The sequence below is a fragment of the Leptonychotes weddellii genome, chromosome 4 (genome assembly GCF_054177405.1).
Source record: "Leptonychotes weddellii isolate Sample4059 chromosome 4, ASM5417740v2, whole genome shotgun sequence".
NCBI classification, from domain to species: domain Eukaryota; kingdom Metazoa; phylum Chordata; class Mammalia; order Carnivora; family Phocidae; genus Leptonychotes; species Leptonychotes weddellii.
This window is the reverse complement of record NC_138372.1, coordinates 153629370-153647042: the sequence shown is the minus strand read 5'-3', so window position 1 is coordinate 153647042 and position 17673 is coordinate 153629370. Positions and strand designations below refer to the sequence as shown.

The 17673-nt window shown below is 43.7% G+C and overlaps 1 protein-coding gene across 2 annotated transcripts in view; it reads right to left on the bottom strand.

Moving 5' to 3' along the window:
• Nucleotides 1-17673, bottom strand: part of DEPTOR (DEP domain containing MTOR interacting protein) — a 125913-nt gene that overhangs the window by 23664 nt on the left and 84576 nt on the right. Inside the window, exons 6-8 of one of the 2 annotated variants that reach the window (XM_081816471.1) lie at nt 17241-17375; nt 12193-12263; nt 10080-10184 (exon numbers count right to left, since the gene is read on the bottom strand). In XM_081816471.1, coding sequence (XP_081672597.1) covers nt 10080-10184; nt 12193-12263; nt 17241-17375 — 311 coding nt within the window. Of the gene's footprint in view, nt 1-7112; nt 10185-12192; nt 12264-17240; nt 17376-17673 lie in introns of those variants that run through there. The other variant, XM_081816470.1, reaches the window with a different exon arrangement.

Here is a 17673-nt window from a genome sequence, read left to right as displayed (position 1 = left end):
ATGCACAACTCTGAAATCGGGTTCCGTCTTATGATCAATGCATCTTATATTTGATGAAGTAGGAGATGATCCTCACTGAAGGTCTACTCCGTGGCAGCTCTGGGCTTGATACTTCATGCACATTTTCTTATCTGCCCTCACACTTATGCCATGAAGCAAGTACCATTGCCATTTTAAGATGAGAAACAGAGGTTCGGCATTTCTTTTTTTTTTTTAAAGATTTTATTTATTTTTTTTGACAGAGAGAGACACAGCGAGAGCAAGAACACAAGCAGGGGGAGTGGGAGAGGGAGAAGCAGGCTTCCTGCCAAGCAGGGAGCCCGATGCGGGGCTCGATCCCAGGACCCTGGGATCATGACCTGAGCCGAAGGCAGACGCTTAACGACTGAGCCACCCAGGCGCCCCGAGGTTCGGCATTTCTAAGTGAGCAAATTGCAACAGCTTGCTGCAATATGGCAGGAACATGTGATTACATAGACCATGCTCCCCACGATACCCCATTTCATCGACTGTTTCGCTACTCTGTGCTACATGTTTATGAATATAAACTTATTTAAGCAAAGATGAGCCAGCAGACTCAGAATAACAAGCAATATAATAACTGACACCTACAAACATGTATTGAGTGTTTATTATGGCCAGCTACTGTGCTAGGACACATTTCATTTCATTGTGACTTGTGAATGACTATTATAAGTGTCACTATAAAGGTGAAGAACTTGAGGCTTAGGTTCGAGTTGAAGTCGTTATCCTGGGTCCTATAGAAGTGGTGAAGCTGGGACTCAAACACCTGCTGTCTGACACCTAAGCCTGGCTCTTTGTCATATGACCCAGCGCCGGGCACAAACTGGAAACTTGAGCCCTCAGAACACGGGATGGGCCACAAGATAAGGAATGAGGTAGGTGGGCCAGATGATGAAAGGAAGGAGAATGACTGGCCAAGATAAGTCAGATATGGTTCTGGGAGATTCTGAAAGTGGGGGAACTAGGGGTGCTTATAATAAGGCCACTGGATGAAGCCAGTGAGAAAGGACCTATGTCCTCAGTATGGCGGCAGCTTTCTAGAAGAGCACAGGAGCAGAAACATTCGGGAAATGAGAGGAGCAGGCAGGATTTGTGGGTCGCAAGGCAAAGGGCAACGCAGACTGGAAAGGCCAGAGCTCAGGCAACTGGAAGCATTTCTAGGCCTGAAGTGATCCTTATGCTATAAGCCTGATCCCGCTGGACCCCTCTTAGAGGTGCCCGTGTATTCATACTGTGGGGAAGGGGGAAGGGCAGCATACTTCCCTCACCAACCCTGTGAGGAAGACTCTGCATCTTTCCTCATTTACAAGATGAGAAAAAGGTCCAGAGAAATGAAATAATTTGCCAAACATCACAGAGACATGAGGCATACAGCCAGGATTCTGTCTGACTCTAAAAACCTAAACTAATTTCTGGTGACAGAGATCGTAAGAGTGGTTGCCTCTGGTGGTGGGGGGATTGACTAGAAAGAGGCATGAGGGAACTTTCTGGAGTGCTGGAAATGTTCTGTGTTCTGAAGGTAGTTACACAGGTGTGTACACTTGACAAAATTTATCAAACTATACACTTGAAAGCTGTCTATTTGGTTGTATGACCATTATGATTAAATTTAACACAATTTTATAAAGCTCTTGAGCTTCCTTCCCTAACTCACGCATTCTCATTAGGGGTGACGTAGCTCCCAAAGGGGAAAAACTGCCCCAAAGGGGAGTGTGAAAAAATCTTTCTCTTTTTATGTATAAAGCATACACACACGCACACATACACGACAGAGTATATAAACAGGAATACAGTGTATCTGTGTTGTCCAAATTTTGTGGGAGGGATGATTAGGGGGAAAAATGTCTTAAAAGGGCTTCTTAAGGGAAAGATAATAACAAATAAGTTAAGAAACACTCTGCCCTAACTCATTGCTACCCCTGCTTCCAAAATTCTCTTCACACTGCAGTCTAGTCATGGCTTCCATTCTTGTCCAAGGAACCATGGTCCTTTCTGCGTTTCTTCTATATGGAATAAACCCTTTGTGCGTGTGTGGATATAACTACACACGTGAACACACATGTGTGCATAACGCACACACACACACACACATTCACTAAGTGTACAGACACTCAGGCTCAGTTGACTTCTATCCATTCTTTAGATCTCAGCTCAAGCATTTTTCCTGGGGGAAGTGTTCCCTGTCATTTCTTCCCACCATCCTACAAAAATTAGAAACTCCAGTGCTTTTCTTCATAGCTCTCATCTGTTTATAATTATGTATTTAAGAGTGGAATTACTTGATTAATGTCTCTCTCCTCTAGACTGAAAATCCTATGAAGGCCAAACATAGTGTCTGGTGTACAGCAGATGGTCAATACCAACTGAACAAAGAACTGTGCGGAGTTGCCCTGTCTTCTGGGAGCCTGTCAGAGCCTGACGTGAAGACCGCTCCCTGCTAAGGAAGGGCACAGAACAGCTAAGGGGTCTGAGCTGAGGCCCTGAGAGGTGGCTTCTTGTGCAGGCAGGCACCTGCAGGCAAAGTGGTCGTTTCTCCCCACACCCTAGTCACACCTAACGATGAGCAAAGGGACACTAACCCTACTGCTTTCTGTCAACTAAGGGACAATATGGCATGGTACATAAGACATCACTTTTTATTCCCACACACGATTTTCCTGAACTCAACTGGAAAAAACTACCTTTAATACAGTTAACAGAATGTATTTTTTTCATCTGTGTTGACCATCACCCCCACAATTTGCTACTTGAATGCCCGAACTGTCTTGGCTAAATTAATTAGGAACTTCAGATGGTTTGCCCAACCTGGCCTCTCTTGGCTCAGAAGGAAAAGTCCATGAGAGACACAGGTTTGTTGCTATGAGGAAGAAAGTCCAAAAAGCAGGATTTTTACTTTTTTCTTCCATATAAGAAGTAGGAGTTTTTGAAAGGTGTAAAAAAAGAACACAATGACCACTCATGCCTTACTCTGACTCAGATAGTTCTGTTTCTATATAAACAAACAAAGAAACAAACAAAGAGAAAAGAGGCCCCATAAGTCCACATCCATCAATTCATCACAGCAGGAAACAAGAGAAGAAGCCAGGAGTCTTGAAATCCCTCCCGATTGTTGGCATGGGTTGCATGAAAACTTGAATACTGTTTCTCACAGGACTTAATTATTCCCACCAGAAAAAAAGAAACTTTCCAGAAAAGAGCAAGGATATCTTTTGTTCCTTATTTGTAAATACGGCTCAAATTTCTTCACAGTGTGAAGGCTGAATGGTTTGCCCTGACAAGTATTTGATTAAATTAACACAAGTAAATATTCTGCATCTTTCACTTGGGTGACCCTGTAAGATCTAGCACTGACCCAAGTGAGAGGTTGGTGCCAAGAATAAAAATTATTTATTTGATCTTCAAGCCAACACAGGTGAACATGTGACTGCCCTAACAATTCATTTGGAATGAAATACAAATTCTTCCCACAAGAGACATCAAAGGTCATGTATCCATGAGCAATTTGCAGGAGTTCAAGGTTTTATTAGGATATACCGTCTATTGGGCTCTGCCTCGTGGGTTTGTATTTTATGAAATAATGCAGTAGGAAGCATCTAGTAGGGCTTTGGGGCAGAGAGACCAGGTTTGAATTTAGTTCTGACATTTATAGACTGGGTGACTTTGGGAAAGAGATTAACTGGGCCTCAGTTTCCTCATTCGCAAAGCTGGAAGAACACTTCCTTCCCACCTTCAAAAGTTGTAAGAACAATAAAATAGAGAATGCATATGACATGTGTGGGAACACAATGCAGGTGCTCAATGGGTGAATTCCTCAGCCTTTCTATGGAAGCACAGATTTTTTCCAGCACTTACTAAATGCCAGGAATTGTGCTAAGTGCTGGGAATATAGTAGTTAAGACAGATTTACATTTATGGAGCTACTAGAGACAGATAGATAATAAACATACAAGTATCATTATCAGATTCTGATAAATACTATGTCTTGAAAACCTAAGACAGGGTAGTAATGAGAAAGAGTAACTGAAGGAAGATAAAGAATATCACAGGGTATTTAAGGAAGCTACTCTGAAAAACTGACCTTTAATCTGAGACTTGAATGACAACAGTAGAGCCAGTCATCCAGCCTTAGGCAGGAAAACTTGGTATTTGGGAGCGATAGACGCAAGGCCAACGGAGCCTTATATAAGCAAAACAGGGTAGGAAATAATGTTATTCTCAGCAGGGTCCAGATCATGGACACTGTAGTCCCCGGGAAGGCATCTGGACCTTATCCTCATTGTAATGGGGAGCCATCAGAGGATCTTAAGTGCCAGCCAGAGTCACTTGATTAGATTTATTTGAAGGCAGACATAGATACAAGCATGACGTATTTGTGAAATGTAAAAATTCTGCCCTGTCTACACTGGAGGACAGATACTAGAGGATCATGTGTTATGATAGACAATGTAGTCCAGAAATGGGATTCAACTTGATGTGATTAAAAAAAAAAAAAAAAGGATGTCATTCAAGGTTGTGACGTGAAGCCATGTTTAAGTGGTCATTAGATGGCAGCCTGCAGTCTTGCTGAAGAAACTTTATTTCTTTTCAAAGTAGAAGAAAAGAGGGGAGAAAAAGAATGATTCCTCCTGGAACAGTTTCTTCCTCTAGGATTTCAGTATTCATATGCTGGTATTAAATGGCCTTATGGGCTCCATAGCTCGGGGGTTAGAGCACTGGTCTTGTAAATGGCCTCATGTACAGAAAGGGCCTAGTATGGTGCAGCGTCAGGCATACAGCACTCAGTAAATTAGAGTTCCTTCTCTTCTTTTCTCCTTCCCACTCTTTGCCTTGAAATGAACCATAGTTTACTGCTATGGAATTCCTAAATGATGTGTGAAGAGTTCCCAAAGAGAAAATGTAGCAAACAACCTCTTCTACTTGAAAACGCACTGAATGCTGAATGGTTGACTAAGCTTTTGATGATTCCCGTATTTCATGGTCCATTCTAGAGTTGTAATGCCCAGTGAAAGGCCCTCTAAGTCAGAGGTTTGCAGGTTTCATTTTTTTAAGCAAAAGAACAATCAAAAGAAAAACAGCTCCAAATTCAAAGACGCTAGATCAAGTGAGAATTTTAATGACTCTACAGCTGTTGTTTTGTAGGCACAGGAGCGAGGAGGGGGTCCTATGAGACAAAACAGCAAACTTCTTAGAAAAGATGCAACTAGGTGAGCCTGGGGGGCTCAGTCGTTAAGCGTCTGCCTTCGGCTCAGGTCATGATCCTGGGGTCCTGGGATCTAGCCCTGCATCGGGCTCCCTGCTCAGCGGGAAGCCTGCTTCTCCCTCTCCCACTCCCCCTGCTTGTGTTCCCTCTCTTGCTGTCTCTCTGTCAAAAAATAAATTAAAAAAAAAAAAAATCTTAAAGAAAAGATGCAACTAATTGTTCTCTTTTTTTTATGAGTGTCTTGATTCAGACAAAACTAAAAATAAGGTTATAGTTTGGGGCCTCTTGCAACATCCGTTTCCTTTTAGGTCTCTGGGAACAAATATTTTCCTACTGCATGGAGAGCAAGTCATCAGAAGGGAAGGGGAGAAACAGACTAAAGACAAACTTTACAAACAAGCTTGAGATCACATAAAACTCTAATAATTGATCAAAACATCTAAAACTCAATTCCACTTACAACGGAGGTCAGGTTGACCCCCCCACCCCCACCACACACTCTACACATTTATATGCTCCCGGCCCTGCCTCTCAGCAATCCCACCCTGCAGCCCAGTCCTGATCCAGCCCCACCTGCCTCAGTCAGCGGTACAGAGAGACAGGCATGAGAGCTGTGGGGCCATGGGGCTAGGTGGCCCAGGCACAAAGGTCTCAGATGTCTCTACTCCAATCTAGAATTCTCCCCACTTATCACTTATCCCTCTCCCAAAGGACACATATTCTCTGAAGTTCTTCCAGACGTTCTAGAGAAGTAAATGTTAATACAAATATGAAGGTCTCCTCTCATGATGGATTAAGGATGTCATTTAAACCAGGCAAGGAGCTCTCCTTTGGGTCTGGGAAGGTCTAGATGTGTTAACCAGTGAAAGTGGCCCTCAGTTTCTTCGGTCTGGGGTCTCTCCTGTCCACATGCTGGTGGCCCACATCTTAAAACTTTCCGATCCCCATAGAAAGGTGAAATAAGAGAGAGAAATGGTACCTATGAGAAACTTAGCTACAAGATGATCTCCGTTTTAGCAAGTAAAGTAGTGAAATTCAGCAGCCACAGTCACAAAGGCTCAGGCACAAGGCTGTGTCCACATCAGAAAGCAGGAGAAAACCAGGACCTTGACTTGAGGGATGAGCCTGGGGTTCCACAGAGACAGTGACCTGAAGACAAAGTGAGGCACTTTACACCATCCTGAGTCCGCTCCTGCCAGTCACAGGTGCTAAAAGGAGGCTTCTGGCCAGAATTTTGGATCCTTTCTACCACCCAGACCAAGCAGGTCAATCATTGCCCAGGTCAGTGGATAAGCTCCCACGGGGTGGTGTCCCTGGTCCCACCTTCCCAGAGCTCGGCACAACCAGATACACTTCCCTGTAGTTTTCTGGGACAAGGGCAAAGGGCAACAGCAATGTGACAGGTCAGCGGAAACAAGCCTATAGGACTGGATTATACAAATGGATTTTTATGTAAGTGGAGTTATTCCAGGGCAAGTAAATACGGTAAAATAGGAAACAATTCAGTGTTTTCTGTGAGAAAATAATGTGCTAAGTAATTTATTTATTTATTTATTTTAAAGATTTTTATTTATTTATTTATTTGACAGAGAGAGGCAGAGAGAGGAACACAAGCAAGGGGAGTAGGAGAGGGAGAAGCAGGCTTCCCGCCAAACAGGAACTCAATGTGGGGCTCGATGTGGGGCGCCCCTTAAGTAATTTAAATGAATATACACAGTTAAATTATATGGAAGGGTATGGTATGCCTTTTGCATTCAACCAGCAATACAATTCAAAAATATATCTCTATATATTCATCCCAATATAGACTTTGACCAAAAGCAGCTTCTTTGAACAGTTTTTTGTTTTGCTTTTTTTTTTGGTTTTTTTGTTTTTTTTTAAGAGAGAGAGAGCCAGGGGCGAGGGGCAGAGGGAAAATGAGAGAAAGAATCTTAAGCAAGCTCTGTGCTCAGCGCAGAGCTCGATGTGGGGCTTGATCTCAGGACCTGAGCCGAAATCAAGAGTCGGACGTTTAACTGATTGAGCCACCCAGGTGCCCCTCTTTGAACAGTTTTAATGCTATATCTTAACAATCATAAGATTTCATTTGAGTGTTTCTATTAAATGATAAAAAGCTGTATTAGACAATTTAAACAAGTGTTTTGCCTGCTGGACTTGACAGAATTTTTAATATGCTAATGCGCTTTGTGAATTTCTGACAGGGTGCTAAAGTGTACAGTAGTTTGAAATAGTTTTGATTACAGGGGCACCTGGTGGGGGGGCTCAGTCAGTTAAATGTCCAACTCTTGATTTTAGCTCAGGTCATGATTTCAGGGTTGTGAGATGGAGCCTCCGTGCTGGGGGTGGAGCCTGCTTAAGATTCTCTCTCTCTCCCTCTGCCCCTGCTTCCCACAGCTCGTGGGCACACACGTACACAATCTCTCTCTTTAAATCAATCAATCAATCAATCAATCAATCAATCAAAGTTTTGATCACAGAACCTCAGGTCAGGATATTTTGCTGGAGCAGAGAGCTGTATAATACAACTTTGGAAATGCTACGCTAATAAATTCTGTACCTTTCTAAAATATATGAAAACCATTGCACACCCCTTGAGAAACTAAGAATATAAACCATATGAAATAGTAGCTTATGAAATTGAAAAAATATATCAGGTTACCCACCTATCAGAGTATCTACATTAAGGAGTTAATTAACTGATCGATTGACAATGCCTAGAACAGTTATTCATGTTAATTGATAAAGATAGACTAAAATCAATTACGTGGCCAAGCACAACAAGGTCTTTAGCTGCAGTGTAAATCCATTGCTTTCCCCAAAGCAAACAATGCTTTAAGTCAAAGCCCCATGTGAGTGAGTGCATGCTCTGCCAAAAATAATTTATACTAGGTGCTTTGCTGTGGAAATAAAATATAAAACTCTTCCCCCAGCCAAGAGTTCCATTAGAAAATGACAAATTCAGCCTTGGCACAGATACAAATGCTCGCCCTTCATGCTCCTCGCCAACTTTCCTGCTCCGAGGTCCTTTGGTGCTGTGCCCGCTGCAGAACGAGGAGGGAGGAAGGGCCTATCACACAGACGGCCCTGGCCAGCAAGGCTTCTGCAACTTGTCCAGAGCACAGGACCTGGTGAGCCCCTGAAGGAGGTATTCAAATCAGGGCGCAGAGTCAACCCCTAATCCTGCAGCACCGATCACTCAGGCTGCCTGTAATCTGTGCTCCGTGCACCCTGGAGCTGGTCTCTGCTGCCCAGCTTTCTTTTCCAGTGGGAACATCAGCGCCAGAGGGTAAGTGCTGGACATCAGAGCTGTGAACATCCAAGTCATGCCTATTGCTTTCCTGGTTTACTGGTCCAGGAAAAGGACTGATGATGGGAGAGGATGAGAGTATCGAAGAAATAAGCAGAGGAATGATCTGTGGCTTTCAAGCCTTCTGCATCCTTCCATGGGCCCAGATAATCAAGACCTAAGTGTCCTTTGTGGAATGTTTTACAGATGACAGAAGAAAACTGGGCTAGGTAAAGGTGTTTTTGGTTTTTTTTTTAAGATTTTATTTATTTGAGAGAGAGAGAGTGAGGGCGAGGGTGAGGGAGAGAGAATCTGAAGCAGACTCTGCACTGAGCACACAGCCTGACATGGGGCTCGATCCCACAACCATGAGATCATGACCTGAGCCAAAACCAAGAGTTGGACGCTCAACTGGCTGAGCCACCCAGACACCCCAGGTAAAGGTGTTTTGAAGCAGAAAGCCATGCTCTCACATCCTCTTACATGATATTTCTGTATAAATAAAAACAATGTGACAGATGGCGACTACCCTTACCCTGGTGAGCACTGAGTAATCTATAAAATTGTCAAATCAATATGCTATACACCTGGAACTAATATAACATTGTATGTTAATTATACTTCAATTTAAAAAGCTTAAAGAAACCAGTGTATAGATATATATACATATATACATATGTATGTGTGTATATGTGTATACATAATATAAGGAGTCTGGAAGAATATAAATCAAAACATGAACAGGACTACGCTTTATTGTATGTCAGTCATACCCCAATAAAGCTGCTTAAAGTTAATGTTAAAAGTGGTTATCTCTGAGTTACAAAATATTACAGGCAATTATCATTATTTTTCCTGCTGGTCTGTATTTTCTACATTTTCTTGACTCTATATGCATTACTTTAGTACCAAAAAATATCTAAAAGTTATTTTCAAAAATATTCCATGATTCATTCAACTTGTTTGATGTTTGTGTCATTCTTTGCACATTATATAAAATGTTTCTACATACTTAATCCATAAAACGACAGAAGGAAATATGATTATTATTTGAAAGAGGACGAAACAGCCTCTGAGATAGTTACAGGACTCGTTCAAAGTCAAAGAGCTAGAAATTAGCAGAACCAAAATGGGAATCCAGATCTCCTCTTCCAAATCCCATGACTTCTGTTTTCTTTAGCTCACTGCTGCCTCACATGGTCTAAGCATGCTCCCTGGCTGCATAAATCCCCCCGGAATACACTTTGTATAGAACCGAAGCTGTAGAGTTATATAAGACTTGAGCAAAAAAGCAACTATTTTATGTTCAAACTCAGTATCGGTTAAAGGGGAGAGATGAGAAAAACTCAAGGGAGGGCTGGAGACCAATGAGGCCCTGTCAGAGTGACAGGAAACCTTTTTCTCCCTGTTCGCCGCATCACACACTCTTGGCTTCACTTCAACCCTCTTCAGAAAGGGGAAAGGAAACTTGACCCAAATGAGACCAAACCACTCGGGGGGAGAAAGTACAGATGGCACAAACAATGAAAGGAGGCTAGAGGTATTCAGACATTGCCCAGTTGGAGGTACCTTCATTCCTGCTGCCGCAGCCGGGCCGCTGGGGTCCACGGCCTGGATGTGGCACGGCTTGCTTCCCCGTACCACAAAGCCCCAGCCAACAGCATCACCGACGATCTGGAGAGGAAAAGCACAATTATTAATCAGCAGACGGTCTCTGGCAATTTGCCTGTCCTTCCAAGAGAAAGAAAACCAGCCCCGGATTAAGTGTGTGCCCTGACATATCTCTTCTCTGCTCCATCTGAACCTTGTTGGGAGAACAGAACACTTTGCTTCTATCACAAACACAGGCATGTCGATGCAGAAAAGGGGGTCAAGCAATACCTGTTTGGCAGAAATAAGCTTGTTCTGTGAGGGCATACTCAATACATAACTGGCAGATTGCCTCTTTCTTAGGCTGCTATGCAATGTAATATCAGACTCCAGTGGAAAATTTAGAAGATCATGAAAACATGGTTGAAATTTCTCTCCAGACCCAATTTCTGTTCCAAGTTTATTCTTTTTCCCCTGGATCCAAATGATACTTTCTTGGTGACCTTGCTACATCCTTGAAGTCCAAAGGAACAATTTAAATTACTAACAGTGGGAAATTTATGAGAGTTTTGGCTTTCTTGAAACACAATTTTCTCTACCAAGAAAAGTAAGTGAGTAAGTACATAAAGTTCACAATTTACAAGTAGGTGCTATTCCAAAAGTGGTTTGAAACCGGAGGGTGCCTTTTCCTATAGAATCATTAGAAGGGGCAGTTACATTCCCTGGGCAGCTCCCAGACATGTCTTTAATACGTACCCTAACTGAAATGCAGAAGAGACACACTCACAATTACTAGCAATGCTGGCATTTACATTTAAAACCAAAAAGAAACCAAAAAACTTGCAAACATAATCAACTGTTTCTCGAATGCTTGAGACTGAGGCAAGGCAGGAAAGAAAATGCAATTTTTGTGAACATTCTCAAGGCCCTTGTCTAGGCCCTTCATTGGCTTTAGGCTTTGCTAGTATTACTAGTTTCTTATACCTAATTTCACTTCCAAAAGTATAGTTTACCTTTTCCCCGGATACAGACATATTTCCAGGGCTTTTTTCATATTGACTGGCTATGACTGGGCCCATCTTTATTTTAACTCCTCAGTGCCCAGAATGTGAAGCAGTCCTTGACAAATATTTGCAGCCTGAATGGGTGTGGAAAGATTTTTCTTTTTTTGTCCCTGAGGTAATAAAACAAAAGTTAGGAGATTTTTAAAATATTTTATTTATTTATTTGAGATAGAGCGCAAGCATGAGCATGAGCAGGGGGAGAGGTAGATGGAGAAAGGGAGAAGCAGACTCTCTGCTGAGCAGGGAGCCCGATGTGGGATTCCAGGCCCCTGGGATCATGAGCTGAGTGGAAGGCAGACTGACTCTTAACCAACTGAGCCATCTAGGCGCCCCCAAAAGTTAGAAGACTGAAGGAAGAGAAGTGCTTTCAAGAGCACATTGATGTGGTTTTGTGCAGAGACTGAGAGAAAGAGGTGGGGGATGGAGAGTGGGTGAGGTGCTGTCAATCAGAGCACTTGGATTCTGTCTGAAGAAAGCCTGCGGGGCTGGTAGTTCTAGAAGGAAGGCTGGAGGACCTCCAAGAAGGGGCAGGTGGCTAGGAGGTGCTCACAGGTATGCAGTGCTCCAAAATCCAGTGCTTGTATAACTCAAGACATGCTCAGCATTGTCAAAAGCACCATTCCTTATGGTAGAACAGATTATCCCATAGTTTTCTTTTTTCCCCTAAAGACTCCTCTAATGTCTTAAATGGTTTTGGGGATTAACCGTAACATAGAAAGAATTATTGGCATTATTTGCCCTGCCATTTGCCTTAAAGTCTGTAATTATATCAGACTAAGTATATAGTGGAAATCTTTTCTTAAGGGCACATCAAAAGGAGCTTAAAATGCTGTATTCATCATAAATCATGTCAAGTCCTAATGCATTTTAGTGTCCAAGGGTCAAGAAAATCTACTATTAGAATAATGCCAAAGACAAAAGGAAAATTAGAAGGTTTTTCAATTCTATCCCTAAGCTACACACTGGTACACTGACATGTTGACACGGCACAGAAAACGAGCCTGAAAAAACCCAAATGAGGAGCCTACCGTGAATGTCTTCCTTGCGTACGGAGCCCCGGGAGTCAGGAGTTCCTCAGAAGTTACGGGTCTCTTCAACACTGTAAGACAGATGCGAGGTCAAGGTGCAAACCCTTCTCATGTAGCGGATATATGCTGAATGCCTCATATATGACTGTCTGCGAACAAGCGTGGTGAAGATCCCTGCCTCACGGTGTATAGTCTAGCCAAACAGAGACGGAAAACATGAGTAGCCATGAATAACCCTAAGCCAACTTACAGAGCTATGGAAAGAAGAAGTGGCACAGGAGTGGGGTGACATTTTTCTATTAAGAAAAAGGTTTCTGGGCGCCTGGGTGGCTCAGTCGTTAAGCGTCTGCCTTCAGCTCAGGTTATGATCCCAGGTCCTGGGATCGAGTCCCACATCGGGCTCCCTGCTCTGTGGGAAGCCTGCTTCTCCCTCTCCCACTCCCCCTGCTTGTGTTCCTGCTCTCGCTATGTCTCTCTCTGTCAAATAAATAAATAAAATCTTTAAAAAAAAAAAAAAAAAAAAAAGAAAAAGTTTCTAGTGCTCACACTTCTTTCTTTTGAATCCTGATACGTATTCAACAGGACAAGGTTAAGAGAGAGACTTGACGCTAGAGGTCCGATAGCCATGTTTCAAGAGCTAACCCCTCACAACATACCACACACATCCCACTCACAGAAGCTTTACTTATTTCCTGACCAATACCCCAGACTGCATGGACACACTCACTGCCTTTTGCCCCGAGGAATGATGCTAGAGAAATGTTATGCATACTTAGCGTGTGCTAGGTGCTCCAAATACATTATCTCATTTAGTCATCACAAAAGCTATTGAGCTAGCTTCCTCATGGTCCCTATTTTATTAGTGAGAAACCAGAGGTTTAGAAAGTTAAATAGCTTTGTCCAAGGTCTCAGCCCTCATGGGTAGCAGAATTGGGATTCAAACGCAGCCACTGGATGCCCATGCCCATCAGCCACTGTGACATGGCTCGTCCCATGCTCTGCCCTCTCTGTGAGCAGAAGAATGGGCTCAAAATCTCCCGAAGGCAGTGGTGAGTCGTCCTAAGACATCGGTTCTTATCAGCTCGCTGCTGTGGCCCACCAAGATGGCGAAGCCAGCAGCCAATCCCTGACTTGCTGGCTGCCTAAAAACCTGACAGTACTGTAGTCCCGCCTTATCTGTAGGGGATACATTCCAAGACCCCCGGTGGATGCCTGAAGCCACAGATTGTACTGAGTCCTGGAGATACTATGTTTTTTCCTCGGCGTACATATCTAGGATCACATTTAATGTAGAAATGAGTCACAGTAAGAGATTAACACCAATCACTAATAATAGAACAATTATAACAATACACTAATAAAAGTTATATGAAGTGGTCTCTCTCTCTCTCTCTCTCAAAATATCTTATTGTCCTGGACTCACCCTTCCTGTGATGATATGAAATGATAAAATGCCTCCACGATGAGACGAGGTTGAGGTGAATCACACAGGCCCTATGACAGAGCCTTAGGCTACGCTGACCTCCTGGCGCTATGTGGGAAGGAGGATTATCTGCTATCTGGTTGTGGTTGACCTGGGTAACTGACACCACAGAAAGGGGAGAGGGAGACCACTGTAAGGACCTTCTCCATTCATCCTGTGCTCACTAAGAACTAGAGAGGGGACTGCTACAGCCACCAGAGGAGCCAGGAGATGGGGAGCCAGGGAGCCTCCTAACCCAGTTAGACAGAGATCATGAACTTGGGTATCACAAAGAAACGTAAGGGGCCAAGGCCAAGCCGCTAACCTGGCAAAGTGCCAGGCTTCAATTCCCTTGGCTGACAGCATTCAGAGGTCAGGGGCCAGTCCTGGAACAAGGGTGCAACAGAAAAAGAAAAAGTGGTCCACCAGGAAACTTGGCCCTAACAGACACCCTCTCCGTTAAAGGCAATGAAGTGTTTCTCCTTGAGATGACAGGCAGCTGGGATGATGACTTTTGCTTTCAGAAAGCTCACAAAAGAGAACATGAATTTACGTTCCCCCCAAAAGAGGGAGTAGATCGAATATCAAGAAAAAAACCTCTCAGATGAACAGGAGGTAAGAGAAGAAGTCCATGGTTGAGGACTGAGCCCTTTTAATTCCCTATCAGACAATTCCCCCCTCCCCCATAACCACTTCTGGGTGTATGAATTTGGATATAGAAAGCACATTACACTGTAATATTTGACAACAATACTGACCACTTCTTTTAATACACATTCTCTTTCTTTTTATTGAGGTATAATTGACATATAAAATTATATTAGTGTCAGGTTACAGCACAATGATTCAATATATGTATATATTTTTGTGAAATGATCACCACAATAAGTCCAGTTAACACCCTATTAACTCACAGTTACAACTTTTTTTCTTGTGATGAAAACTTTTAAGATTTATTTTCTTAGCAACTCTTAAATATACAATACAGTATTATTAACTATGGTGACCATGCTATATATTACACCCCTGGGACTTATTTATTTTATAACGGGAAATTTGTACTGTTTGACCATTTTCACCCGTTCCTCTGGCAACAACCAATCTATTCCCCGTATATGTGAGTTTGGTTTTTTTTTCCCTTTTCATTCCACATGTAAGTGAGACCACATATTTGTCTTTCTGTTTGACTTATTCCACATAGCATAATGCCCCCAAAAATCCATCCACGTTGTTGCAAATGGAAGGATTTCCTTCTTTTTTTATGGCTGAATGATATTCCATTGTGTATATATATCCCTCATCTTCTTTATCCATTCATCCATCCCTGGACCCTTAGGTTGTTTCCATGTCTCGGCCATTGTAAATAATGCTGTGACAAACATGAGGGTGTGGATAACATTTCAAGCTTGCATTTTCCTACCGTTGAATAAATACCCAGAAGTAGAATTGCTGGATCATATGATACTTCTATTTTTAGTTTTTTGAGGACCCCCCCGCCATACTGTTTTCCACAGTGGCTGCACCAATTTACATTCCCACCAACAAGTGCACAAGGGTTTCCTTTTCTCCACAACCTCGCCAACACTTGTTATTTTTGGTCTTTTTGACAATAGCCATTCTAAACAGGTGAGAGATGATAGCTTATCATGGTTTTGAATCACACTGTACTATAATATTTGACCACCATACTAATAAAATAAAATGAATTATAAATTAAAATATTTATTATAATGCCATTTCTTTCTTCTGTTGAAAAATATAGAAATCTTGAAGCCCATGGAATTTTCCATTAGCTCTCTCTTTTTGTGTCCTTCGAAAGTTATTTACTTATCACAAGGACACCAATCATGGTAATATCTGGTAGCTCTTTTTTTTTTTTTTTTTGGCTGGCTTAGGGCATTATATCCAGATGTAAATATAATGATTAATTTTAAATGCCTTACTGTGAAGGCGTGCTTATCTGCTTGAGGAAAAAAAAAATCACACATGAGCTCACTGCACCCTGGGAACCCTCCCAAGAGTGAGGGAGAAGCTTGTCAGAATATGGGCAAAACGTAGGATTTATGAACCACGATTAAGACAATTGAGACGACCATAATTGAGACCCAAATAAGGCAACCTGACCTTTCTTTGCTGCCTGCTTATCAGCAAACTTTTCCCTTTGAGCCAAGGGGCAAGGAGAAAGAGGAAACAATGCAAATGTAGTTCATTTAAGTAATTAACACTTTGTTCTTACTCCACCATTGTATGCAATCGAAAGCAAGTAAAATGGCTTTAGCCTGGCTGACCCTTTCCTGAAACTGAACTCTTTCTGCTTCTAACTTCAGGTTACACCTGCCAGATTTCGATCAGGGGCTTCAAAAAACCTGTTTCTAAGAATACAGTTCTCCTTTCTCATTGTACCTTATCGGCAGTGTTCTATTAATTGAAAAAGCTGGTTGCATATGGGGGCTCAATGATTTTCCAGCCAGAGTCCGTGTGGAAGCCAGTTTCTTCATTCATGTGCTGCAGGTTATGATTTTATCCTTCCAGCTAACCCTCCAGAAGGTAGCAAAAAAATGTTAGATTAAGTAAAATACCCACTTGCCTAGATAACAGCCTTAGATAACAGTTTTCTCTTAAAGCTCTTTGATCAACATCTTATTTGTCCTTATTCTCGCTAACATGTGCAGAGAGATGATATGTTCACTGAGGGAAGGGGTCATGACCTTTCATCTTTATATCCCCAAATGTGGTGATGAGGGAACAACATAAGCCAAAGGAACAAAGCCCCTTCCCTGAAAGTGATATACTGGACTAAGGGTGGACAGGGCACGAAACAAAGGGAGTTGAGGGTGTTTTCAAGGCAGTGATTATTAGCAATATGGACCACGTGATGTAATCCTGGGAGAGAGGTGGGTAAGGGGCAATAAGAAGCTAGTAGTATTGCGTGAGTTACAGGTACCTGTGGGCTGAAGAACTGATTCTAAGCACAAGCTCATCAACCACCTTTGAGCCTAGACTTTTTTTTTCTGGAAGGTAAAGGCCATGGAGGTCGATGACTAGGATTTGAAACTGCAAGGCACCAAGAGTCATTTTCAGAGGGAGTTGGGTTTGCACAGATCCGTGCCTCTTCTTTGCAGGGGGGCGCGGGGGGGGGGCGGTGCTGGGACCCAGAAGATCTTTGTATCTGCTGAAACCCTCTTCAGGACTGAGGGGCTTCTCCCAGCTGCGGGGACTGCTGATATCTTCAACTGTCTTTGGAACCAGCTCTGAAGAGAGCTGCCTTGCCCAAGGTCATGCCCTCCTCCCAGGGGCAGCCAACATCTAATGACTGGTCAACCCCAGGGCTGAAAGGCCTCGCCACCTCACCCCAAGCTGGGACAACTCTGAAGGGCCATCCCAACCCCAGAGCTCCCCTTGGGGTCCGTGGGGCCGCCTGATTCTCCCTCTGCCCAAACCTACATGCTTCCCTTCCGTTGGACAGGCGTTGGCCCCAAGATTCCCACACACGAGCCTCCCCCTTGTGAGAATCGGCCGCCGGGGGACCCGGCCCGCACACCCGCCCCGCCCCCCACAGTCACCGCCAGAAGCGGGGCTCACTCACCGGACTTGGGGTTGCAGAGCACCGGGGGGCTGCTGCTGAGGGTGGGGCTGCTGCTGAAGTACCCACTGCTGCCACAGCTGCTCATGCTGCTCCTCCGCACGGCGGACACGATCTTGATCTCCTTGCTGGGGCTGACTGCGCGGGCGGCAAACACACGCAGCTGTGAGGGCGCTGGCCTCGGTGCCCTAGAGCGGCGGGCTTTCAGCCGCCGCATGCGGCCGGGCGGGTCCTCGGACTCAGAAAAGGATTTGGGGCGCCTGGGGGGCTCAGTCGGTTAAGCGTCTGCCTTCCGCTTGGGTCGTGATCCCAGGGTGCTGGGATCAAGTCCTGCATGGGGCTCCCTGCTCAGCAGGGAGTCTGTTTCTCCCTCTACCCCTCCCCCCTGCTCGCGAGCTCTCTCTCTCTCTCTCTCTCTCTCTCTCTCGGATGAATA